At 55.6% G+C, this 26,269-nt stretch overlaps 1 protein-coding gene across 5 annotated transcripts in view; it reads left to right on the top strand.

Annotated features, from left to right (window-relative positions):
• The first annotated feature begins 2,159 nt into the window (after positions 1–2,159).
• Myrf (myelin regulatory factor) overlaps positions 2,160–26,269 on the top strand; it is a 32,566-nt gene continuing 8,456 nt past the window's right edge. For 2 of the 5 annotated variants that reach the window (XM_050137077.1, XM_050137076.1), the window contains exons 1-14: positions 2,162–2,356; positions 14,573–14,660; positions 14,766–15,029; positions 18,388–18,449; positions 19,248–19,527; positions 20,117–20,367; positions 20,449–20,572; positions 22,232–22,427; positions 23,615–23,691; positions 23,869–23,979; positions 24,385–24,475; positions 24,825–25,025; positions 25,246–25,357; positions 25,808–25,917. In XM_050137077.1, coding sequence (XP_049993034.1) covers positions 2,311–2,356; positions 14,573–14,660; positions 14,766–15,029; positions 18,388–18,449; positions 19,248–19,527; positions 20,117–20,367; positions 20,449–20,572; positions 22,232–22,427; positions 23,615–23,691; positions 23,869–23,979; positions 24,385–24,475; positions 24,825–25,025; positions 25,246–25,357; positions 25,808–25,917 — 2,013 coding nt within the window. In that variant the 5' untranslated portion in view covers positions 2,162–2,310. Of the gene's footprint in view, positions 2,357–14,572; positions 14,661–14,765; positions 15,030–18,387; positions 18,450–18,472; positions 18,712–19,247; positions 19,528–20,116; positions 20,368–20,448; positions 20,573–22,231; positions 22,428–23,614; positions 23,692–23,868; positions 23,980–24,384; positions 24,476–24,824; positions 25,026–25,245; positions 25,358–25,807; positions 25,918–26,269 lie in introns of those variants that run through there. The other 3 variants (XM_050137080.1, XM_050137078.1, XM_050137079.1) reach the window with 3 other exon arrangements.

Here is a 26,269-nt window from a genome sequence, read left to right as displayed (position 1 = left end):
GGGTCACACAGCAGATGGCAGCCATCTCTACAGATGACAAAGTCTGGTACAAAAGTCTCCCTAGGCTCTTACTAGCCCCAGCATCACCCTGCTTTGGGGTAGGCCCTCCTGCACTTGGACTTCAACTTCATCACGGTGTCTAAGCCTCCGCCTTCACTCCAGCCCAGACATGGGAGGCCCTGGGGTGTGGCTGCACTTTTGCTCCGTGGCCCTAGTGGAATAGGGGGGTGGCAGGGCCCCGCTCCCATGAAATTAAAAGGGGCCTTCTTCCTGCCTGGTCTAACCTCAGGTCTACCCTGGATTTGAGAGCATTCACAGTGGGTCACCCCATCCTCAGCCCTTAAGGACCTGACAAGATCAGTACTGAAGTCACCAGCCCACCCTGAGACAGACATTTAAACATAGAATTTATGGGTAGAGTACGCAGGAATGATCTTCGGGTAGTTGGCGTTTCAAAGGGGTGTTATTTCTCTAGTTGTCCCAGGCAACTCAGGAAATAAATTCATCTTTCAGAGTTGCAAGGCATGACGGGGTGTTCACTTTGTCTACAAGCAGGCCTGACCCTGGTTGGAGGAGGGGCCAGAGTGCAGAATAACAATTGTCTTAGGGGAGTCTGCAGAGGAGACAAACCTCTGGGTACATGAGTTGGAAAAGAATGGGCCGCTCAGTGTGGCCCCCTCCCCCCTCGGTGGGGGCCGCGGCTGGGAAGAGGGAGCTGTGGTCAGTGCCCACAGCTGGGCCTCCAGCAAAATCCCACTCTATATACCTAAGAGAGGCGGCTCTGAGAACCGCCCCCAGAGGGACAAAACCTCATTGTGAAGCACCCGCCGGCCTGGGCACCCCCTCCCCCACGCCCTCCTCGGAGGGCCCCCACTAGCCTGCTGACTGGGCCACATCTGGAGCTCAGGCTCTGGCTGCCCTTCCCCCATGCTGGCCACTGAGAAAGAGGGAGGCAGAAGGGAATTAGACGAGCTCATGGGGTCACTACCTGCAGAACTGGGCTAGCATGCCCCCTTAGTGCAGCGGCCACCGCCAGGAGGAGGCAAGAGTTCTAGGCTGACTGCGTTAGTATCTTGATTAGATAGCAAGTTCTCCCACCCTTCTGGGCTGTTACTGGTGTGTGTGTGTGTGTGTGTGTGTGTGTGTGTGTGTGTGTGTGTGTGTGTTATGTGGGTTGAGACAGGGCCTCACTTAGTAGCCCCCACTGACTTTGCACTTGCGATCCTCCTGCCTCCCCTCAACCAGGGGAAACCACTGTTTTGTTTTTTTTTTTTTATCAAAAGTGTGGTGTGATCTGGTTTCTACTTTATGAACAATGGTTTTGGGGGGGGCAATAGTGCAGGAGAGATGCTGTGGAGAGGATGAGAAGGGGGTGAGAGTGAAAACAGGGGGAGTTGGCTTCACCCTACACGATTTCAGGCCAAGCTCTCAAGTCTCTCTTCACCAGGGCAGTGGTCCCCTGTCCACTGCCACTATGATCCCACATGACTAACTAAGCTCCAAAAGAAAATCCAGCTGAAAAGTCTTACCGACCAGGACCACATTTCAGGTGTTCAGCTGCCACTGTGGCTCATGACAACACCTAGAGTATTTCCAGCAATCTAGAAAGCTCTTTGTAGAAGCATTTCTTTAGACGGGGCCCTTATGAAAATTATAATTCCTTCCAGCTGGGTGTAGTGATGAAGGCCTTTAGTCCCTACACTCGGGAGGTACAAGAAGGCGAATCGTAGTGAGCGCCATAACAGCCAGAACTACATAGTTCCTGTCTCGGTGGGGAGGGGGGGAGTTTCTCTGTGGTAAAGACTCACCCCAATTATCTGAGGCGACACACTTGTAGAGTGCTCTGTGCTGACCTTAAACATTACAAACATTCCTTTGGTGCATGCACGTTGCTTTCACTGGGATAAGGTGGGTAGCAAAAAGAATAGGAGCCATCTCTGAGATCTGTTTCTGAAAAACTTTAGACTCGTAACCTGGAACCTTACCCATTCAAGGAGAGCTTGAAAAGCGGCCGATGCCTTAACTTCAATGCGAGGGTACCCGTCGAGCGCCCCCTGCAAGCGGCGGGGCGTCCTGCTACCCGAGACTGCGGCTCAGGTCTACCGCCAGAGGGCGCGGCGGGCAGCGGGCGGGGCGCGGGGCAGGCGGAGTCCGGGCTAGGGCTGCGGGTAGCGAGCGTGAGGCGAGCCTGGAGGGACTGTAGCGGGAGCCCAGCCGGGACTGTCGCGCGGGCCGCGCCGGCGATGCCGCGCCCCCGGGCCACGCTGTAGCGGGGCTGCGGCCGGAGCGCACACGCCGGGCAGGCGGGCCATGGAGGTGGTGGACGAGACCGAAGCGCTGCAGCGCTTCTTCGAAGGTGAGAGACCGTGGGGATGGCTGGGCGACCAACCTCATACAGTGGGATATGCCAGCCGATCTCCCAGAGGACAGGACTCCCATGGGGTCCCCACCATGCAAGGACCCCCAGAAGGCCTCCTTTGGGTAGGGACTCTACTCCAGACTGGCAACAGAGAGGTAAATGGCTTCGAGATTGGTAGTCTCCAGGAGGTATCTGCCCATGTTCGCTGGACTTGGGCTTCCCGTCTGCCTTCAATACTCAGCTTCTTTAGGGGTGGGTTACCTTCCGTGCTAAGCCCTCCTTGGAGACTTGAAGTCCTGTAGTCCCACTGAATGGTGACACTCCAATCCTCAGCACACTTCTCCAGCCTGGAGATCCTGTATCCGCTTCCCTGTTACTCCATCCATGCCAGGCTCCAACTCCATCTATTGTGGACTTCCCGTAGCCCTTAAGACTGGGAACCCAGAGCCTAGCCTACCCCCTGGAAGCTGGGACCTCCTGACTGTGATTCCTGGAGGCTGAGACACCCTTGGAGATTGGGATGCCCTTTGGGACTGTCACCTGTCTTGGGCAATGCTGCTTCCTCCCCTAAGACTGAATTTCTCTTTTAAGCAGCCACTGCTTCCCTCCCTTTAGTGTGCTTACCTAGTATGGAACTCCCTTGAAGCTGGCATCTCTGCCACCAGCTACCTCTGCTCGTGGAGACCTTCACAGTGCTGTAAATGGCACCCACCCCACCAGCGCCACGAGGCTCCTCAGGGCTGGATCCCTCACACCTGACACAGGAGTAATGTTTCCCTGCACCAGGAGTGACCTGGTCCCCCTCACCTTGACCTGAAAAGACCCTTCTCCAGGGGATCCATGCACGCCCCACTAATTTTTTTCCTCACTCCTGCATTGATTTTAGAGTCTGTTCCTTGTCTAAATACCGCCTGGGCTTTTTCTGGGCAGCTCCTGACCCTCTTCCAGGACTGCCCCTCCCCCCTGAGAGCTGGGTTCAGGAGGGAAGGGACTGGTGTGGGAGGGGGAGGGGAGGTGCAGGCTGACGTCTCCCAGCCTGCTTGGTTTCTCAGACCCTTGCTGCAGGGTGAGACCAAGCACTTGAGCCCCTTCTGTATCTATGCCCGCTGTGCTGGGGACCTAGTTCCTGCCGTACCCTTTTGCTAGCCCCTAAGCTAACAGCTTGCTCCTAAGTACAGGAAGAACCTTCCTGGGGCAGAACCTGTTGCCCTGGACATTCCAGGCTAGAACTGAGTTGCGGGATAGAAATCAAGACCCAAGTTTAAAGCTCAGTGCCTACTCCTCGAGAGATTTCCCCAGGGCTAGAGACCTTCCCCTGTCTCTCTTTCTGTGACTTGGAGAACCACAGAATGGACGTTTGTCCACTCCTCCTTGCTGAGCAGCCCAGGAGAGGACAGCCCCACGTCTCAGCCACCTTCACTCCAGGGTTCTGAACACCCAGGCAGAACAAGTCCTAAGAGGTCCCCAAAATGTTAGGTTTGGACTAGATTCAGTCATCAATAGCTGACGCAGCTGGGCCATTTGAGGGTTCCAGGCAGCACCCCTCAATCCCGGGAGCTCTCTTCCCTATGCTGTGCATAGGTTAGGAGTGCTCAGGGACCCTAGAAGAGGGGAGAAGTCAGCGGTCCTTGTGGGGCACAGGTACTGACTGGGGGTGTCTTGTGCCTGTTCGGTGCTCTCATGACCTATGAGCGGGGACCCCTTGGTTGCTGAAGATATCCCCAAACTTCCTTCCCCACCCTACCCCCACCTGGCTCTGGGCATAGGGGCGGGCCTAATTGGCCTGGGCTCTACACTTCTGAGCCAAACTTTCCCTCCTGGCCTGGGGAGGGGGGTGGGAGGCTGACGCCACAGCTTAGCCATGCGGCCGCCTGGCAGGGAGGCTGTGCTGCTCCCTCCAGAGAGATAAGAGGAGACTCAAGAATGTCTGTGGGGAGCAGGCGGGGTGTGGGGCCTGCTCAGGAGGGCCAGGCTTCAGAAGTCTCCCAGAGCCTGGGAATAGGTGGGTGGGCACCTGGTTCAAGTCCTCTAGGGCTATCTGAGAGGGGAAGGCCTTGGCAGAGGACCCATTGGGTGGTGAGATGGAGGGAAAGGGCCTGGGGGAGCAAGCACAGAGCTTTGGTGTGCTCACAAGTGTGAGTGAAGCCCATCTAGGACATGTAAAGCCTCATTTTATAGATGCTGATATGTCATTGTTGGTGCTGGTGTATGCTCTCACACTCAAATGGGGACCCTGGAGGCCTCATCCAGATTCCCACATGGCCTCAGTCATTTCCTCTGGATAGTGGGCAGAGATTTCTATGGTTTGGGTTCTGGGCTGAGAGACAGAACATCTCTTGCTTGAAGGGGCAATCTTGAAGAGTCCTCCTCCTCCTAGGGCTCCCACTAGCTCAGCACACAGGGGCATGTCCTGCCCTGCTCTGGGCCGGTGGTAAGACTGGGGGCTAAGGCGCTTTGGGCCTTTGGTGGGAGGCTGGGATAGAGCGTCCCCCTCGAGGCTGGTACAGCTGGGTCCCCGTGACTGCCCAGTTAATCCCCTAGAGATAGGCACCAGCAGTTCAGAGTGGAGGGCACAAGGCTTGTAAAGAGTGGACCCTCCGGGCAGGATGCATTGGCTCCCAGCAGGTAACTGGGTATAGGGATGGTGTGTTTCTCTTCATCTGGTTAGTGAGGGCCCTGACCTCTTAGAGTCCAGGGGTGGAGGAGGACCATGTTCAGAGGACTTGATAAAGATTTCAAAGGACTAATTCATAGTGGGCCACTGAGAGCTGTGTGACCCTAGGCAGAGCCTTTCACCTCTCTGGGATCTTTTTCCTCACCTGGAACATAGGGGTCAGTGGCAGAGGTCTCCATGGTGCCCTCAGCTCTGATGAACTCTCTGTCCCAGTCCTGGGAGGGAGGGACACTTTAGAGTATGAACAGGAGATTCTGGGTAGAGGCGGTGCTAGTGGTGATACTAGGGGCTCCTGTTGTATTTGATGTCCCACAAAGCATGGCGGGGGGGGGGGGTTGGATAATGAAGGGAATTGGGTCTCTAGCAGGTTTTGATCAGACCACTGAGAGTTTGGAGGCTGGTATTGGCCTTTGGAGCCTCCCGAGTCTCACCTTCCCTGAGCCAGAGGGTGAGCCTAAACGGATACTGTCCTCTCTGGCTTGCTTTCCTGCTAGGATAAGTTAGTCGAACCAGAGTAGAAGCTTCTAATGGGATCATTTTTAGACACCCAACAAACCCAAACTCATGGTGTCTGATGGGAAGAAGAAGGTCGACTACAGAGTGCTTGGTGGGAGGAGGGAGGCGCAGAATTAACCCATTTCCCAGGGGTCAGAATTGAGGCTCTGTGACACAAGGTTAGCTGGGTAGTCTAGGCTGAGTTTAGTCCCCAGCTTTCTCTGTCATCAATGCCTCGTGGGAAGGGCAACCAGTTGGGGACAACATCCTTGCATCCCCTCCAGAGGGCAGGAGTCAGGTGGAGGCTACCTGGCAACTCAGGAGGGAGGCCACAACTCAACATCTGCTAGTTGGGCTGTGAGATGGGGGTGGCTGTATGGCCTGTGTCACCTCTCTGTCACTGGTGATGCACCCAGGAGCAGGTGGATAGGGAGACACCAGATGCAAGATCTCCTTAATCCCTCAGATTCTCCTTCCTGAGGAGGAGACACAAGGCCTCCTGGGCCCACCTGGAACCCACTCCCAGCCCCACTCAGGGGGGGGACTTATGTCCCAGCCCCAGTATGTAGTGAACTGATGTCTGGGCCCACCCTTCAGGCCCTGAGCCAGGTAGGAGGGAAGAGAGAATAGATGGGGGGTCTGACGCATCCCTCTGTCCCACACCTATCACAGATCCACACAACACAGGGCAGGCAGGAAGTGCTCGCTGCCAGTGGACGCCGTGATCGATCGGTCCATCTATATGCAACAGGAGCCTTGGGTGGGGATGTGTCATGGAAAGCCACTCTCTGGGAGTGGCTGGGGTTATATCTGGGGGTTGGGAGAGGTGGATACCAACCCCTTGGTCCTGAACCCTTCCTCAGTGTAGGGGTGCTGAGCAGGTACTCCTTGAGGTCTTAGGCAGAGCCAAGAAGGCTATCTGGGGACAGACCACTCTGGGTAGAGTGGCATCTCCCTGAGAGACCTGCTCAGGCAAAGGGTTACCGCTCTGGGGGGGCCTGGCAGCAGAGGCTACTGGGTAACCACCAAGCTAGGCTGCTGATTGGCTGTTGCCCTTGGACTTTGCCCTCCCTGATAAGGACAAAGCAGAAATCATTAACTGAATTATTAACTGGGGTGACCCCGCCCTAAGTAGGCAGCCTGCCTTTCCCTTCCTCCTCCTCACAGCCTAGGCCTCAGGCATTCCCCTGAGCCTCAGTTTCTCTCACTTGGGATGGCTCCTCTCCCAACTCCAGGACTTCAGCCGTTACCACTGGGTGTGGATGGCTGGGAGAGTTGATGCACGGATTTTGTGTGCTCACTAGTGGGCACTGGGGACTGCAGCTAGCCCTGTAGTCCTCATGGCTCTCCTCTTGGGTTTGTCTCTACAGCTGGCTGGGCTCTATTGTCTCAGCTGTCAAAAGGCAGCAGTTAATGGTCGCCTCCCAGAGCTTCTGTGGGGTTGCGTAAGATAGTGCATAGGAAGGGCCTAGGGACAGTGGCCGGGCTTTATACCAGCCCTACTTAACTACATCCCATGGGCTCACACAGCCCCTTTGCATGGCCTGGGGTAGATGCCATATACCCACCCTCAGGATTGTTGATCCACCAGTGTAGTAATCGATGCCTCAGACTTGGGCTCAGGTTTTACAGATGGTGCTATGTGCTTTGGGAGAGGCCATCACCCTCTCTGAGACCCTTACTCCAAGATGAGGGCAGTCATCATCTATTGGGTGTATTCTGTGTGCAGGCAACGGTGCTGTGATCGGCCTGCCTTTGCCTTGTCTGGTGTCGGGTCTTGGTCCTGCCACACCAGTGAAGTCTGTCTCTTCCTTAATTAACCTCAGAGATGTGGAGCCTGTTCTGTGATACAGAAAGGAACTTGATCGTTGCCTGTGGGGCATCTGGGCTAGAGAACTCTGCTGCTGTCCTTGACACGGGGGCGGGGAGGGAGGAGAGGGGGGGAGATGGTTTGTAAGGCCGCTTTCCCAAGAGTGACGGAGCTGAAGGTGATGTCCCCTGCTCATGCAGGGTAGCCACAAAAACAGGAATGGGATTCTGGACCACAGTTGGAGCTCTCCTAGGGTAGATGGGAAGCGGATCTCATTGCACACTGAGGGCCTTGACCTGCTAGTTGCCGTGATAAATGATGTACATCCAGCCTTCCTGGACTATACAGCCTTCACTCACATGGTCAAGGCTTCAGAGTGTGAGCAGGGAGACCCAAAGAGTGCTGAGGTCAGAGGGGGAGTGAGAAAAGTGTGGGGTGAGGGGGAGCAGAAGAGGAAAGCGCCTGGGTGGGACGCCGCCCGTTGGCTCCAGAGCCCCTACTGGCTTATAGGATGCTGGCCCTGCCCTTATCCCTGCTATCCTGCCTTCCCTTTACCTCTAGGCAGGGTTTGTGGCCTCTAAACCACCCACTGAGTGAGGCTGGTTTAGAGGCAAGGTGTTGCCTTTCTGGGGGACTTGGGCCAGTGGCACGATTTGCTCAGCCCCATCTGACTGCAGCTGCAGCTGGTGGAAGGGTCTGACTTTGGACCGTGGGGATAGACTAGGAGGAAAGAAAACGGGAGAAGCTTGTGTTGGGGGACCCTGGCCCAGGAATATGAAACCGTGTCTTGGGAGGCGTGGCAGCGGAGCCTGCTGTAGACCAGGCTTATTTGTGTGCTCATTGTGCTTGAAACACACCTTGGAAGGATGCTGACATGTAAACTTGGGCCAACAAGCTTGTACCTCACAGACTTTGTTACTACTGCCTTGCACCCTTGCAGCTACAAAGAAAGCACTGGGGATGCAGCTTGGCTGGTGGAACGCTTACCTGGCACGCCCAGAGCACGAACCGTCCCACCAGATCCTTAAGTCTAAGCCACAGTTGCCTGTGGTCCCTCCCAGTTTCATACCAGAAAGAGAAGAGTCCCCACCCTCACCCTCCCAGCTTGCCTTCAGAGGCTCTGCTCTTCCAGGGGATCCAGAATCTCAGCTACCCTTGGGCTACAGCTACATCTTCCCCTAGTCCCCACCCAGCCATCACCTTATGCCCAGGATAACACAATCTGAACTCGGCACCAAGATGCTCCTGAAGCCAGCCAATCTGTAGCCAGTTCTTAGGAAACCCATACTGGCTGTTCCCAGAAACTTGCACTTCACTTTGGCAGCACAAGGCTCTAACTCTAGGGGCAAAGAGAGCCCCACCCACTGCCTTTGACTCTTTTTCACAGGAACCAGGGTGGACCTGCCACACATCCCGTGGGAGGATCCTGCAGCATGGAGAGCTTGGCTCTCCATCAAGTCCTCCTGTTGATCTGTGTTAACACAGCAGCATGACCCCTAGGGGTGCACTCCAAGAGATCTGCAGCGTACACCTGCATGTTCTACATGGGGCCCCTTCATTTGTTCAGGAAGGTTTCTTCAGGTCCCCACTGTGTGTCAAGCACAGTGCTAGGCTTTAGAGATAAAAGAGACTTATACCAGCCGGGCGGTGGTGGCGCACGCCTTTAATCCCAGCACTCGGGAGGCAGAGGCAGGCAGATCTCTGTGAGTTCGAGACCAGCCTGGTCTGCAGAGCTAGTTCCAGGACAGGCTCCAAAGCCACAGAGAAACCCTGTCTCGAAAAACAAAACAAAACAAAAAAAAAATTGTCTTTTCTTTTGACACCATCTTGCTCTCAGCATTTATTGGTTGCCTGTGGGTCTTTGTGAAGGGTTGTCCTCATAGTCTTTACCCCATTCATTATAAGAAGTTTATCATTGTTCTCCTTGTTCAGCTCATGTTTAGGTAGTCATTGGTGAGATTTTTATGGGTGTAGTTCCTGACATTCTTAAGGAATGCAGTAAAGTCCCTGTTCCACTGGCTCTGACANCGAAAAACCAAAAAAAAAAAAAAAAAAAAAAAAAGAGAGAGAGAGACTTATACCCCCTGCCATATGCATTTGACGTTCTAAGGTTCAAAGTCAATTGACAAATTAATTCAGCCACCCCTCCCCCCCATATATGGTCTCTTGTAGCTCAGGCTGGTCTTGAACTTGGTATGTATCTGGGCATGACCTTGAACTTATGATTCTCTTGCCTCTACTTCTGAGTGTTAGGTTTACAGTCATGCTCCACCACAGCCAGTTATTTGGTGCTGAGGATCAAACGTCACTGCAAGCAGGCTATGGTGGGGGGCACACGGGCAGCTGTGACTTAGGCTTAAGGATTTGCTGGGTCTAGAACAGCACTGCTGTCAGGTGTGACCACTGGGTTCCAAGGGAGTGAAAATCGGGTGCATCCGTACAATGAGCTGCGTGCACAGCCAAGTACCCAAGCTGCAGGCATTTGATCGAGAAGAGTTCTCATCTCAACTGGGAGCTTGAACGGGGCCAGAAAGCAGTTCTGGGTATTAACGGAGACAGAAAGTCCAGGTCCGGCGATTGCTGACAACTCACTGGGCCTTGCTTCCATGTGGACTGGTTGGAGCTTGTAGCTCAGTCCACACTGGGAGACGGGCCATGGCCCTGGGGGTCCTCTGTGGCTGGGTGCCTGCAGAGGGACTGCCTGGGTAGGCTGGGGGGAAGACACAGAAGGCATCCCTACTGGGGTGCTGGAGAAGTAGTGTAGTACTGGTCACATACCTGGATTCGGGGGCAGACATGGGCCCTCAGAAACCCAAAGGTACAGGAAAGCTGCACTACATGGGCAGAGGCAGGAGGGCAGGAGCGGAGTAGGGACACTTGAAAGTGAGGAAAAGAGCAGCCAGGCTGACTGAGGGATAGCTTCCTGGGGTGCCTGACCACGCATGCGCACTTGGTGGAGAAGGGTGGTCAGGAAGTCACTCTGCAATTAAGCTGAGGCCCATGTTGGTAGCGAGGCCTCTCAGAGGACCACAAGGACGTCAAGGAAGGAAGCATCTGACCCAAGTCACTGCTGGAATCAGGATGCCCTTAGATTCCAACACCTGAGGTTGACACACAGGGATTCGATCCCTGATGCCCTGGCTACCCTGAGTTCAGATCAGCCCACCCTGCCCATGGCCACGTGGCTGACGGGATTTCCGCCATGTTTGAGGCATGAATTGACAAGTGCTCCATTGACGGGGCAGGGGAGGGGGTAGGCAGGGCACAAGACTCCCACTGTGCTGCGTCCCCACCCTCCCCACCCCCCAGGACAATGGCCAAGACTCAGCCAGCAGCCACAGCTGGTGGGGGGGAGGCTTGAGAAGGGGGACAGGGAGGGTCCAGGGTGGAGGGACCACCTGGGTCCCTGCCTGCTCGCCTCCTGCACCTGGCTTGGGTGTTCTCATCCCTTGTGCCCAGATGAGTCATCTTAGAAGGAGGAGGAGAAAGGGGGACAGGCTGTTTTCCCACAGCCGGGACCCTGGCCTGCCTGGGGAAGAATGGCATCTGGGTCTGGCTCTTGTTTCAAGCAGGTAATAAAGGGCCTAATTAGTGTGGAGCTCCTGGGGTACAGCTCTGCGGGATAATGTGGGACACGGAGAGGCCCTGTCTAACCCTTGCCTCTCAGTCTTACAGGGCTTGCCCAAGGTCGCCAGGCCCAGCCAGGCCACCTCTAGTCTCTGGTTCACCATCATTCTGTGGCTATTAATCTTGCCTGCTGTATACAGGGATTCTTACATGGCAGAGACACACAGGAGCCGTAGTCCAGTTCCTGCCCTGGTCTCTTCCTCTGTACAACAGAGGACAGCGGCCTCATGGGAGAGATATTCCTTGGAATGTGGAAGTCAGATTGTGGGGCACTCACTCACCTTTTCCAGGGAGGTGTGAGGCAGCTGAGTGAGCAGGTAGACAACCTGACTTGAAAGGAGAAGAGGGGCAAAAGGAAGAGTCATGGAGGCCACGTGGGTTGGGATTTTGGATAATAAAAACCTGCAAAAGAATGGGAATTGGCTTTCTCTGGTAGAGGCAACCGCATATGCAAAGGCCCTGTGGGAGGTCCCTGACAGGAAGGAAGCAGGAACTGGGCTTCAGAGAATGGCAGAGAGGAGGAAGCTGAGGTACGAGCAGAAGGCAGACAGTGCCAGGCTTTGGACAGCCGAGGGGCTCTGGGTTTATAATTTGCTGGGCACATTTGTTGGAGGGTTTGAGGAGGGAAAGGACATATACTGACAGCTGACATTGGGGTACCACTTTCTGAATGGCCTGTGGCAGGGCAGGGCTCACTTTCCAGGTGGTCTTGAGAACTGGGGAAGGGATGAGGAAGGGCGGCATGCTGTCTTGAGTCTCCAGCCCTGCAGGCATTCCTCACCGGGATCCAGTGTTTCATGGTTCTCTTGGCACTAGGGCAGTACTCCTTGAGTGTACCTTGAGGACTATGTCCTCTCCTGGGCCCCTAGGGGGCCCTGTTCCAGCCTCAAGAGCCCCAGGCTCCACAGGCCTCCTTAACAACAGAGATCTGTGGGCTAGGCTGGGACCCTTGCACAGTATCTGGGCAGTATGGGGAGAAGACAGGCTTGTAGGGAGCAGGAAGTGGGGGGGGGTCCCGCATGCCTCAGGAAGCCTCAGCTTCTCCCCCTCCAGAGCCCGAGACCCACCTCACTCTGCCATCAGCCTCCTCCTCCCACCTCGGTCCTCCCGGACCCTGGCACGAGAGGGTCCCTCCTCCCCTAGCCACATCTGGTTCTTGTTAGGGTCTCCCAGGATGCCTGGGCCTGAGGCCCCCATCTCCCGGGGGAGGTGGACAGGAGGATTAGGGGGCGATTAGGAGTGCTCCTGGCCAGGGGAGGAGGGGCCCAAGAGGAGGGGCTAGAATGGTTATAAACAGCAGCCCATGACCGAATCAGCCCATCACTCACCCAAGGTGCCAAGTTCAGTCTCAAAAACCTGCAGCTTCAGCAGCTGGGGCAGAGTGGGGGTGGGGCCTTAGGTTCTCCCTGCTTCACAAACCCTTCCGCAATGCTGTGGGGCAGGGACCAGGCTGGGAGAAGATGCAGACACCTTTCTCCCTGGGGTCAGATGGACTCATCTTGCTGTGTGGCTTTGGGGGTGAGGAGGGATCTTTATGAGACGTAGTGACACCAGATTCGTGGAAGTGACCGCGGGGTAAACTGCAATGTTTTAAATACTTTAAATAGTGCCTGACCAGAGAGCATGAGCTTCCATTATTGTCATCACATAGTATGAATTCAGGACTGGTAGTCTCCACCATGAGCTGCCGTCACCAGCAATGTCGCTTTCCTCCTTGTTATGAGGGGTTGGTAGGATTTAGCGACACGTTGCCCGTAAAGCTGGCAGACCGCCTCATATAAACTCGGCAATGGGGCATACAGTAGGCACTCAACTATTGGGAGCTGTGGCTGCCAGAAATGAGGGAGGTGAAGTTGGAACATGGGCAGATAGACAGGCCATGTACATACAGCCCCATAGGTCAGCGATGAATGGTGGGTGGGTGCCCTCTGTTCCCGGCTGGGGTGAGCCTGGGTGGGGGTCAGTCAGAGGCCCTGGTCTGTCACAGGCAGCGTGTGACTCCTAGGAAGGCTTAGCGGCTCATGCTCATTAATTCATTAATCACCTAAGCGGGGCTCTGCATTCTTCAAATGCCAGCAGGGGACAGGGAGGGGCCTGGGATGGGGGCTCAGAGACCCCAGGGTTCTGGGGTTTGGGAGGTGAAGACAGCTGCCCCCCATTTGCAGGGCTCCCGCCCTGTGCAGTGCACTTCAGGATCTGTGTGTTTACAACTTTACAGCCAGCACAGTCGCTCCAAGAAACCGCGATATTCATTCCCCATCTTCCTAGGAAGGATACTAAGGCCCCAAGAGGGTACGGCCTCCTTGAGGGCACATAGCAGGCTGAATTAGACGCGGTTTGTCCTGATCAGCCTGAGCCCTGTTCCCAGGACTCTCCTGAGGAAGGGACTCAAGGTGCCAACCCAGAACTTGAGGCTCTAGATCAATGATTCTTAACCTACCTAACGCTGCGACCCTTTAATGCGGTTTCTCATGTTGTGGTGGCCCCACCCATAAAATTATTTCGTTGCTACTTCATAACTGTAGTCTTGTTACTGTTATGGATCGTAATGTAAATATCTGATCTGCAGGATATCTGATATGTGGCCTCTGTGGAAAGTTATTCAACACCCTCAGGGGTTGTGACCCACAGGTGGAGAACCACTGCTCCAGAGGGTCGTTCCTGCCTCAGTGGAGCCAGCCAGCCAAATCTTCAGTGTGGGTGGGGTGTCCTCTATTATCGGGATTGACGCATCTCTCACGTCAGCCCCCTTATCACTCCTCCCTTTGGCTGCCCCCCTCCTCGCCCCACAAGGTGACCCTGGGAGAGGAAAGGCCATCGCCACCCCCTCTCTTTCCTTGCCATGCTCAGGAGCCCTGGACTGCATTTCTTTGTCCTTCCCCTTCATGGGCCTGAGGCCAGGGGAGGATAGCAGGCAGGCAAGCAGGTGAAGGGTAGCGGAGCAGAGCTCTGGCCACTGTCCCTCCCTGGGTGAGGCCAGGACAGACTGCCCCTCTCATCCTCTGTCTCCTCTGGGGAGTTGGGTCTGAGCTCCCAACTCAATGGGCAGTGGGCCTCGCCACCAGAGATGGGCCACGCTGGCACTACTGATCTTGGTTTTCAGCTTTCCCTGAAGCTGGAGCCTGGGGCTCAGTGGTTCCTTGAGTTCCTGGATGTGTGTTTTGCCCTGCCAGACCTCATGCCTCCAGGTGCTCAAATCTGGGTCTCCTGGAAGGACAGGGCAGGAAAGTCCTTCTGGGTCTGAGCCACTGGCATGGTAGGGCCTTGCTTGTTCCTCAGAGCACTCTGTAAGATAGAGGGACAGATGAGAGGGACAGAGATGATCCTGTCACATAGCCAGAAAAAGGATGTGGAAAGACAGGAGCGCTTCTCTGTCCCCAATCCCGTACATTAGGCTTTTGACCTCCTGGCAAATGGGGTATCCTTGAGGGTGTGGGCAGGCATTATTTTTAGAGGGGCCTTGGGTGGACAGTGAAAGACCATGCGCAGAGGGGAGACAGGGAGATAGGTCATACGTTTCAGAGAGCCTAGCCTGAAGAGGGCTGGTAGGACCTAGGCCGGGGGTCTTCGGGGAGCTATCTCAAACCCAGCTGCTCCTGCTTTGCAGGCCATGACATCAGCGGTGCCCTGGAGCCCTCCAATATAGACACCAGTATCCTGGAGGAGTACATTGGCAAGGAGGACGCCTCTGATCTGTGAGTCACCTTAGCTGAGACTTCTGGGCAGTTCCCTGCGGGAGGGGATGGAACTTCCCCTCAGGCCTGGGGACCTGGGGGCTGAGCCTCCTCCATTCCCCACAGCTGCTTCCCTGACATCTCTGCACCAGCCAGCACAGCCTCCTTCCCCCACGGGCCACCAGCCATTCCCGGCTCCAGCGGGCTCCACCATCTGAGCCCCCCTGGGAGTGGACCATCCCCTGGGCGCCATGGTCCCCTCCCACCCCCGACCTACGGCACCCCACTCAACTGCAACAACAACAACGGCATGGGCACCGCCCCCAAGCCCTTCCTGGGGGGCTCTGGGCCTCCCATCAAGGCAGAGCCCAAGGCTCCCTATGCCCCAGGGTGAGTGGGGCCAGGGAGTGGGTGGGGACAGAGTACAGGGGCACAGTTGGCCACTGTCCAGCAGATGTTGGCCTGTGGACTCACAGTGGGTAGGGTTAAATGACAGACTCCCTATGGGTAGGTTCCAAAAGGGGTGATAGGAGACTTAAGTGCTTTTTTTCTGAGGCCATGAAAAGGCACGAGGGTTCTAAGAACAGTGAGGAGGGTAGTGCTAAGAAACATCTCAAAGCAAAGTTGGGACAGAAGCAGAAAGTCCCAGGACCCCAACCAACATCCAGGAACCCAAGCACAGTGCCAGGCCCCACCCATTAAGCCTTTAGCTGACATTTTCTGTGTCCTGAGAGTTGCCAGTGCCTCAGGTTGGCCTCTTACCTTGTGGAGCCAAGGGCAGTTACATCCTGAGGGGGCCTTCGCTCTGCCAGCCTCCCCCATCTCTCTCCAACCTACCATACTGATGTCCTGACTCAGGACTGACCTTGTGCCTGGTTTGACCACCTGCAGTCATAGCCCAGCCAGCCTCCAGACCCTGTGGTTCTCAGCCTTCCTAATGCTGTGACCCTTTAATACAGTTCCTCGTGTTGTGGTGACCCTCAACTGTATAATTCTTCTCATTGCTACTTCATAACTGTGATTTTGTTACTGCTATGAATTATAATGTAAATATCTGATACGCCGAAAATCTGATGTGTGACCCCTGTCAAAGGGTCATTTGACCCCCTCAGGGGTCACAACCCAAAGGCTGAGAACCACTGCTCCTGAGCATGCTCAAAGGGAAATGTCCACCAGGCTCTCCACGAGACCTCAGTGAAGCAGGGCAGAGGTCTTGTCTTTAAGTAGAAGGCTACAGGGGGCATAGATGATTCGGTGCCCGGCAGACTGGCACCAGCCCTGTTCTTCCATTTGTCAGCTTCTGGGTTTGGTGACCCATGACCTCTGCCAGCGGTTAGGTTTCCTCACCTTTAACCTGAGCCCCACATTCATGGTGAACACTAAGGGGAGGAAAGCAGAGTGGAAACATTGGATAGATACATCTGACACATTGTCAACAGGGACTCCTGAGGACTGGCTTAGGGGGACTGCAGTGGCGACCAGGCACACAGTGCCAGGGACAAAGCTTGGTTGCTTGAGGGTGACTCTAAGCCTAAGCTGCCTGAGGGTGGAGGGGAAAGAGCTAAGCTTTAGCAGGCACAAGTGAGCTTCTTGGCCTTCCCCTGAACCAGCTGTAGGTGGCCCCTGAAGAGTTTCTTTTTTTTTTTAAGTGGAACCACTCCACCACCAATTTTTTCAATTTATTTATTTATTTATTATGTATACAAATATTCTGTCTGTGTGTATGTCTACAGCCAGAAGAGGGCACCAGACCTCTTTACAGATGGTTGTGAGCCACCATGTGGTTGCCGGGAATTGAACTCAGGACCTTTGGAAGAGCAGGCAATGCTCTTAACTACTGAGCCATCTCTCCAGCCCCCCTGAAGAGTTTCTTGAGAGGCATGTGGGCATCCTGGTGTAGGCTTTTTCTAAGCACTAAACAAGACAGATGTGTGCCCCATAATAGGGGGTGAGTGAGGTACGGAGGGTGCTGCTCAGTGTTGGGGTACTTTCTCGTATGTGCAAGACCCTGGCTTCCCTCTCCAGCACTATAAAAATAAAATAATACACCGCGAAAGAGGAAATCATAAGTGAGACTGCAAAAGAATGCAGGTCAGGCCGGGCGGTGGTGGCGCACGCCTTTAATCCCAGCACTCGGGAGGCAGAGGCAGGCGGATCTCTGTGAGTTCGAGGCCAGCCTGGTCTACAAGAGCTAGTGCCAGGACAGGCTCCAAAGCTACAGAGAAACCCTGTCTCAAAGAAAGAAAACAAAACAAAACAAAACAAAAAAGAATGCAAGTCATGGGAGCTAGAACATTCGATGGATGGGAGACTGGGTGTGAAAGATAGTGGAGGAGCCGAAGATCACTGTCAGGAGGGACAGGGGGACAGGGGGAAGATCACTGTCAGGAGGGACAGGGGGCAGGGGGAAGATCACTGTCAGGAGGGACAGGGGACCAGGGGGAAGATCACTGTCGGGGGACAGGAGGAAGATCACCATCAGGAGGTATGGGAGGACAGGGGGAAGATCACTGTCAGGAGGTTAGAGGGCTGATGGACTTGGAGTGGGACAGAGCTAGATCAGCACACAGACTGAGGCCATAGTGAGGGGTGTGGGGCCCTGCCCTGTCTGCTTTTCCATGTTTCCCACAGGAAATCTTGTTTTGGGGTTCACATTTTTTATTTGAGGTTCTTGGTTTTGAACTCAGGAGCTCTTCAAGCATGCTAGGCAAGTGCTTAACCAGTGAGCTACATCCTGGACCCCATTTTTTCACTTTTTGAGACAGGGTCTCACTAAGTTGTCCAAATTGGCCTTAAACTCATTCTGTAGCCCTGTCAGGTCTTGACTTTGTGATCCTCCGCCTTGAGCCTCCTCAGTAACTTGGGGTACATATCTGCATCAGATTCAGGATCTTTATTCTTGAGCTGATTTCAGAGATGTAATGAGGCCTTTACAAGCTGGGGGGCAGGGAAGAAGTGGGCATGGCTTTTACCACAGGGATGTGGTAAAACTCTACAGCCAGAGCAGGAATGTGTTCACAAAGACTCTGAAGCCTATCTGGTAGTCCCTGGGCATCGTGGAAGGGAGTCTGTCCAGATGTGGGAATGAGAGTTGACTAAAAAAATGTCAGATCCCTGGGCAGCCACAGTCTCTCTCTCTCTCTGGGCGAGTACATGGTTTGTACAGGACATGTTGACCTCTGGGCTTGAGTTTGTTCTTTTGCCTGAACCACTGATAAAATAAAACTTGCAGGGAGAAAAAAAAAAAGCTTAGGCCCAGAAAATCTGGCTCCCTGCCCAGTTCACACCCCAGTTCACACCTGCCTCTGGCAACTCCTGGGTAACCCACTGAACCACCTCAGATCCAGCCCAGGGGTCCTAGGATTTCCAGGAAGCTGGAGGCTTCAGTGGGTACCGAAGGGAAGTGGAGACCTGGCCCCTCACTCTGAGGAGCGGGGGTCCTTCAATCCCTGTGCCACCATCAGACACCTGGCCACTGACCCACAAATAACCTTTATTAGGTCTGGAGATCCAGGGCAGAATACAGAAGTCCTTCACCCGCAATATAGCCCTGGATCCTTCCAGAGCTCTAGGAAAGACAGAGATACCCTGAGGCATCTGTGAGGAGATCTCAATGGCCTCAGTCTCTGGCGAAGGTGGAGGGGGGTGCCTTTGCAACCCTGCCCACAGAGGAGCTGCCTGGCTTGAGGGTTGGGTTTGGGGGTTCAGCTGCTGGCCCAACAGTCTCCCTCCTCCGGCCCCCCTGCAGCACTCTGCCAGACTCGCCCCCAGACTCAGGCTCTGAGGCCTACTCCCCTCAGCAGGTGAATGGTGAGTCCAGCGGGCAGTGCCAACCTCCCCCTCTGGGTTTGGGCAAATGGTTGGTGCAGCCTTATCAGGGAGAGAGGGAGGAGGGAGGGAGGGGGCCAGCGGCTGCCCAATGGGTCAGATTATCGCTGGTCAAATACTCCTCGGCGCTGGCTATTGTTCCCCCATGGGCGGGTGGGAAGCCTGGTCCTGCCTCAGAGCAAGTGTCCCTGCTGGCGATGCCACCGTCTGGCCCCCTGCGCCATCATGGACGCGCCCTTTGGCGGTAAGTGGACAGCTGAGGAAGGCTGCTGCTGGGCCCACCTTTCCAGGGTGCTGAGGGCACAGTGGCCCCCATGTGGCCAAGAGTAGAATGATCATGGACAGACTGAAGAGGGGTCAAGAGTTCTGTTTATCCTACCAAAACATCCCTGGAATGCTTCCTGAGGAACAAAGGGAGCTGCAGCCCCCTCAGGCTGGGGGACTGGCCCCTGGAACTGGGAGTGGGGCTGCTGGAGGGAGGAGGCTGGGTGGGGAACTGGGCTGGGGTCTCCGGGAGACTTTTTCTTCAGGCTTCAAAGAAGTTAGAGCCTGGGATCTCCTGAGGGGCTTGGCCTGGACAGCCTGGGGGAGAGAGATGGTTAGGATGGGAGCCACCCTTGCCCAGTCTGACTTCCCTGCTCAAGCTCTCTAGCTGGCTTTCCAGTCTCCCCACCCAGCCTCTGGCATGGCTCAGGAGGGCACGGAAGCAAGAGAAGAGACCGTGCCTAGGGAGAATGGGTGAGGTGGATTTCTGACTCCTGTCCCCCATCTCTTCCCCAGACCCCCATCTACTGCGCACCATAACCCCAGAGACTCTGTGCCACGTGGGAGTTCCTTCCCGACTGGAGCACCCGCCCCCACCTCCAGCCCACTTGCCAGGCCCACCACCACCCCCGCCACCCCCACCTCACTACCCTGTCATTCAACGGGACCTCTACATGAAGGCTGAGCCCCCTGTACCCCCCTATGCTGCCATGGGGCCAAGTCTGGTGCCCCCTGAACTCCACCACCCCCAGCAGACTCAGGTGCTACACCAGCTGCTGCAGCAGCACGGAGCTGAGTAAGGCTTGGGTAGAGCCTCCACGGCAGGAAGGTGGGGTGGGAGTCAGGGCATCAAGAGTAGGCTAGGCAGGGTGGCTCTGGGGAAACACAGACGCCCTACAGGACTGATGCTTGGAGGGCCTACAGCCATAGCTGATTGGTGACAGCTACACCATTCACAGATGGGTAAACTGAGGCTCTAAGAAAAGAACATAGTCTCCCTCAGGCCATGGACTAGGAAAAGGCAGAGCCAAGACTTGAAACTGAAACGGAATTCTTAATCCAGACCCTAGTGCCTTTCTGCCCACTTACTGAAACCCTCGGGTTTCTGAGAGTGGCCATGTGTGTAGGATGCTCTGTGTGATGCAGATGCTCAGACCCCTGCCCTCCTGGATTCCACGGGGGTAGGGGTGAGACTGTAGCAAAGGCAGAGAATGGGAACACTGAGTGACAGGCTGGGAAGGCGCCTGAGGGCTTCCTGTAGGACGTGTCTTCCTGGCTGGGTATTGCCTGCTGAAATGGTGCCCAGAGCAGAGGGGTGGGCACTGCACAGGAGAAGGCTCAGGGAGAGAGAGCCAGCCCCCATGCCAGTCACCTCTGCTCCCCAGGCTCCCTCCACACCCCTCCAAGAAGAGGAAGCACTCTGAATCACCCCCTAACACCCTCAATGGCCAGATGCTGAACGGAATGATCAAGCAGGAACCTGGGACTGTGACAGCCCTGCCCCCACACCCCGCCAGAGCTCCATCCCCTCCATGGCCTCCCCAGGGCCCCCTCTCACCTGGCACCAGCTCCTTGCCCCTCAGCATTGCCCGAGTCCAGACTCCACCTTGGCACCCACCAGGTGCACCCTCCCCAGGTAGGTGACTGACAGGCAGGCCATTGATGTTGGGGAGTGGGAGCCCTGGGCTTAGGTCTAACCTGCTATCCCTCCCTCCAGGCCTCCTGCAGGACAGTGATAGCCTCAGTGGCTCCTACCTGGACCCCAACTACCAATCCATCAAGTGGCAGCCGCATCAGCAGAACAAGTGGGCCACCCTGTATGACGCCAACTACAAGGAGCTGTGAGTGACCTGTGCCACCTAGCCACCTTGTCTTGGTGGCTTAGCACCCCCCTGAGGTCCTAAGGACCTGGGAGTGCTCTGGGTATAAAAGAATCACATGTGATGGACAGAAGAGCCAACAAGCTCAGGGAAGAATTAGGCCCAGCCCTGGTCTCTCCCAAGGTAGTGGTGTCGACCAGGGAGGGGCCTTGGGAGCCAAGTCAGGAAGAAGTGGGCGGGCACACGTCTTCTGGCCCCTCCTCTAGGTTTTCTTCCTACATTCCAGGAAGGTAGCCTTAAACTTAGCATAAACCTGGCCCTTACAGCACCCCTTCCGGTGGAGGGAGGAGGGGTAAGGGGGGGACTAGGGGTGCAGCTGCCCAGGGAGGTCCTGTTCCTTCCTCAACACTATGAGGATCTAGCTTACCAGGCCCCAGGCCAAGAGCCCAGTGGGGACCACCCTCCTTCCTCCCCTAAAAGGCCAGTGGGTACATCAGAGGGTGACGCCCCCTTGGTATACTTCGGACTTAGCCAAACAGGAGCCAGATGACTGGGGCCCTCTCGTCAGAATGGTGGCTGAGACCGGCTTCCTGGAGTGGGTGCCCTGAGCTGGGCAGTTTCTGTCCTTACCTCCCAGGGCTGGGCAGGGTGGGATGCCCAGTTGTGATGGCTGCTGAAGTGAGCTAGGTGGCATTCATGGAGTCCGGTCCCTATGGCCTGGAGAGAAATCCCTCTATTCACACTTCCATACCCCTTGGGCACTTTGCTACTTCCACGTCTAGGCCCCAAGGCCAGAGAGCTAGCCGCAGAGGTCCCCAGTGTGGCCCCAGGTACTTTCTAAGGTAGTCGCTTCGGCCAGACAGATGGGTGAACCCTGTAAGGGAAGAAAAGATGAGACCAGGCCTTCCCTTGGAACTCGCTCATGAGTGGGGAGGCATTCTCCTTGTCCAGCTTCCTGTAGGTGTCCAGCAGGGTACCTCTAATGCGTGGTAATTCCGGGAAGGGTGAGTCAAGTCCTAAGTCAACAAGTGTTCTCGTTACTGCCCCTGGAGGTGCCCTAAAGACTCCAGACACTGTTCCGGCGACAGATGGCAAGCTTCAGTTGTTTCTGAGGGGGAGTTCAGGACCAGAAGTACTCCCTCTTTCTGGGGCAGTTGTGGGAGTCAGAATGAGGGCACTGGGGGCCTTGAGAGAGGGGGTGGGCCAGGGTGGGCCAGGGTGGGGCAGGGTGGGCCCAAGGCAGAGCTGGCTCCTGGTTCCACCGTTTCCATGGCAACCAGCTGTCAGGCACAGTGAGACTCTGCAGATGCAGCCCCTCTCATCCCATCTCCCACAAGGGAGGGGGCTTCAGGCAATGTGTGGGAAATGGTTAAGTGTGCTGAAGGGTGGCTAAGGCCTTCCTCTAGAGTCCCCTCACTTCCGGTGGGCCTTGCCTTGCTTCCTTCATCCCAGCATGGGACAGTGGGTGGCCCCAGGCATGTAACACAAACCTGCGCGGCTTCTCTTGGGGGCTTAGTCTCCAGGCTAGAATGGGACTGACCTCTTGGTGGTTTGAAGGATCTTGGAGGATACAGACTAAGTAATGGCATTGGATTATGGGCCTGTAGGAGGAAGCAATACTCCATGTTTAGCTTGGGGAACTACTGATGAGTCTCTGTCCCTTCCCCCTCTCACCTCTAGGCCTATGCTCACCTATCGTGTGGACGCTGACAAGGGCTTTAACTTTTCGGTGGGTGATGATGCCTTTGTGTGCCAGAAGAAGAACCACTTCCAGGTGACCGTGTACATCGGCATGCTGGGCGAGCCCAAGTATGTGAAGACGCCTGAAGGCCTCAAGCCGCTGGACTGCTTCTATCTGAAGCTGCACGGAGTGAAGGCAGGTTTGGGGTTCGCCTAGGAAGGGAGAACAGGAGGGCCAGGAAGCTCCAAGATGCAAGCGACAAGGAAACACCCCACAGCTATATCCCACCGCTGCCCCACCCCTCCACCTCCTAGTGCCCGCCACCTAGATGTGGGGCTGCACGGACTTCACCATCTCCCTTATGCCTTGCTTCCTTCCCCACTCCACACCCCAACTCTTTATCTCTCAACTCTCAGAACCAAACCAAATGTCACTTGTCCCTGTCCCGTGCTCCACCTCAGGATCCTGGATCCTCAAGCTATATATCCTAGGGACGCTCTTACCCTCAGCTTGTCATACACGGTTCTGGGGTAGCCCTTGCCTCCTCCCTTTGCTCCCCTTGACCTGAGTCACCCCCATCCCATATCTGAATACCCAATCAGCGTCTACTCTGCCCTCAATCCCCAATGACATGTGATTGCCATATATCCTTCTTTCCCAAGACTTCAGTGTCTTCCCACTGTCTTCAAAGCTGCGCCCACAGGGCTTTAGAAATCCACCCCTGTGTGTGCTGTGCCCCACATTTGCCCTCCTAGAATCCCATCCCAGCTCTCTTTCCCATTGCTCTTGGCAGATTTCATTCTGATGCCCCTCAGGGAAACCTGCCCTGAGGCCCTTTGTGACTGGGGGATTCCATAGCCTAGCCATTGGAGCCCTGAGCTCCCTGGGGACAGGACAAGGTGTGTCAGATTCTGTCACAAGGTGGGCCTGGCTGGTTGGCACGGCTCAGCCACTGTTTCTGAAGAGACGAGAGTCTGTGGCTATGTGAGAGTGGCTGGGGTGTGCTCTGTGTGTGGGGGGCGGGGGCCGGCTGCAGGGGAGAAGAAGGTGCAGGTATGGGTCATAAGGCTAACTGGAAAACACGTGGGCATGCATGGAGACGTTCGGGAGTCAGATGGCACACGGTGATGGGTCGCCATCCTGGAGGTAACCATTCATCACCATCCAGAAGTAGGGGAAGTAATGAACTGTGAGCCGATGTGAAAGCTATGTCAATCATTGAAATGGCTTGGGAGTGTGGGGTGTGGATGTGGAGGCCCCCAAGTTTATGAGAAAGTGAGGTGAAGGCAGGATTCTGCCACCGGCCAGAGTGAGGAGGTGAAGGAGGAAAAGACCAGGTGGCGAACCTTGTCCTGAGGTGCCCTGGTCCCATTGCTCTCCAGCTGGAGGCCCTGAACCAGTCTATCAACATTGAGCAGTCTCAGTCAGACAGAAGCAAGAGGCCCTTCAACCCTGTCACGTGAGTATCCAGCCCTGTGTGGGTGGAGCCTGGAAGGGCCCATCTTAGAACTGGCTAGAGAGACAGGCAGACGCTTTGCCTGCGGTTGCGCGTTTGCCTGTGGTTGCGCGGCTGCGCTGCAGCACGGCTCCTCGCAGACTCTTTCTGTCCCCTGAGCTCTCTGCCCATCCTCTGCAGGGTCAATCTTCCCCCTGAGCAGGTCACAAAGGTGACCGTGGGGCGGCTCCATTTCAGTGAGACCACTGCCAACAACATGAGAAAGAAGGGCAAGCCCAACCCTGACCAGAGGTGAGCAAGCCAACCTGGCCACCGGAGCCCCTCCCGAGGAGCAGGGTCAAAAAGGGGCCTCCGTGGAGCATGCCAGGCGCAGGTCCACAATGGCCTGTTTCCCAGAGGAGGAACTTGAGGTTAAAAATATTTGGCAGATTTATGACTCCGGCTCACAAGACTGGCTTTTGAGTTCAGAAACAGTTCTGGGGCTCCTAGTGGTGGGCCCAGAGAGAAATTTTGCCCCCTAGTGGAGGCTCATGTTTCACCACTGTGGGATACTGTGGGATACTGTGATAACGCTACCTCCCGGAGTGCGGGGTGATGGGGGAGGATGACGGAGTGGGGCTGTGTATCCAGGCATCTGGCCCAGGGAGGATGGTTAGGGGCATTGCTGAGTGTTACTGAGTCCCCGGTGTATCCCAGGTATTTCATGCTGGTGGTGGCCCTCCAGGCACATGCACAGAACCAGAACTACACACTGGCAGCCCAGATCTCAGAGCGCATCATTGTGCGGGTGAGAGTCATCTCCCCCAGGGCTGGAAGAAATAGCATCAGGAAAATACTATGGGATGGGGTTGGGTTGACGCGCAGCTCTTGTTGGGCACCGGCTGTGTGATCTTGGGCTTTGTCGCCCTATCTAGGCCTCGGGGCTTTCTTCACTGTAAAGCGTGAAGGTGGATCACACCTAGTAGTCTCGTGGGTCCCACAAGTGACAATGTTGTCACAATGAACTGGGTGGTTGATTGGACATGGGGGGGCGGCAAAGAGACTTGACTAGGAAGGGTGTTCCTGGGGGTTCCCCTTTTCTCAGGGCCCTGAAGTTCCCCTAACTCCAAGACTGATACAGACCCAACTTGCCATAGGCCTCTAATCCAGGCCAGTTTGAGAGTGACAGTGACGTTCTGTGGCAACGGGCACAGCTGCCAGACACCGTCTTCCACCATGGCCGCGTCGGCATCAACACAGACCGGCCCGATGAGGCTCTGGTTGTGCATGGCAATGTCAAGGTCATGGGATCTCTTATGCACCCTTCCGACTTGCGGGCCAAGGAGCATGTGCAGGAGGTAGGGACAAGTTCAAAGGTGAGGGACGGTGCTGTGGGTGATGAGAAGGACCAGTGGGGAGGACCAGGATGCCAGGGTAGAGGTGGGGAGGACCAGGATGCCAGGGTAGGGGTGGGAAGGACCAGGATGCCAGGGTAGGGGTGGGGCAGCTGACCTGAGGCCTACTCTGGATGGCAGCAGGAGGGGAGGAGGGTTCAGGGTCAGCTCTGTCCCCTGGCAGGTGGACACCACTGAGCAGCTGAAGAGGATCTCGCGCATGCGGCTTGTGCACTACAGATACAAGCCCGAGTTCGCTGCCAGTGCGGGCATCGAGGCCACTACACCAGAGACAGGTAGAGACGTACCTGTGTCCCCAAGCTCTGGTCAGTCTGTCCTTGTCTCTCGGAACCTGTTCTCAGGAACCCCTGCACTGACCTTTGGTATTGCACACTCTGAAATCTTGACCCCTCTGCTACTGGAATATCATGCCTCCCAGGTCTTTGGATCCCTGCCCTTGGACTCATCATCCTAGGAGTCACCACCTGGCCTGAGATCTTTGTCACACAGCACTCAGAGATTCTGCATCCTCTGAGAACCCCACCTCCTTCCCCTAAAATGCCACTAGGATCCTACCTAATCCACAAATCCCACATCTTGAGCCTGGGAACTTCTAGGCTGTGAACAGTTGACTGACGGAGCCCCTGCTCCAGGGCTCCTCAAAACTCAATCTCAGATACTTCTCCAGAAAGCTATGAGCAGCTACGGGCGGGACCCCCAGCCACACACCCTTGGCTTGTCCCCAGGTGTCATCGCACAGGAAGTGAAGGAGATTTTGCCTGAGGCTGTGAAGGACACAGGAGATGTAGTCTTTGCCAATGGGAAAACCATAGAGAACTTCCTGGTGGTGAACAAGGTCAGTTATGGGGACTGGAGGGAGAACTGGGACAGAGGGGCTGACCAGTAGCGGGCACTGACTGGGAGAGGGAGGAAGGAAGAGTTTTCCTCCTAGTACCTTCAGAGTCCCTGCCCACAACTCAGGAAGGGGCCAGTGTTCAAGATGGAGGGGCAAGTTAACCATGGGAGGCCGTCTGACAGAGGGCAAGGTGAATCCCACTGAGGTTTCACTCCCCCGACCCCCATCAATTAAAAAGAGGGTCACACAATGCATCACCTCTTGTCTCGAGGATCAGATGTGTGGTTTATTATGAAAGTAACTCTTGCACTTAGTGACATGAACCTTGTGTACATGTTCTTAGAGAAAGACA

This window comes from Alexandromys fortis, unplaced genomic scaffold (genome assembly GCF_014885135.2).
Source record: "Alexandromys fortis isolate MF-2015 unplaced genomic scaffold, M_Fortis_MF-2015_v1.1 scaffold_3, whole genome shotgun sequence".
Classification (NCBI taxonomy): domain Eukaryota; kingdom Metazoa; phylum Chordata; class Mammalia; order Rodentia; family Cricetidae; genus Alexandromys; species Alexandromys fortis.
This window is presented reverse-complemented; position numbering and strand designations above follow the sequence as displayed.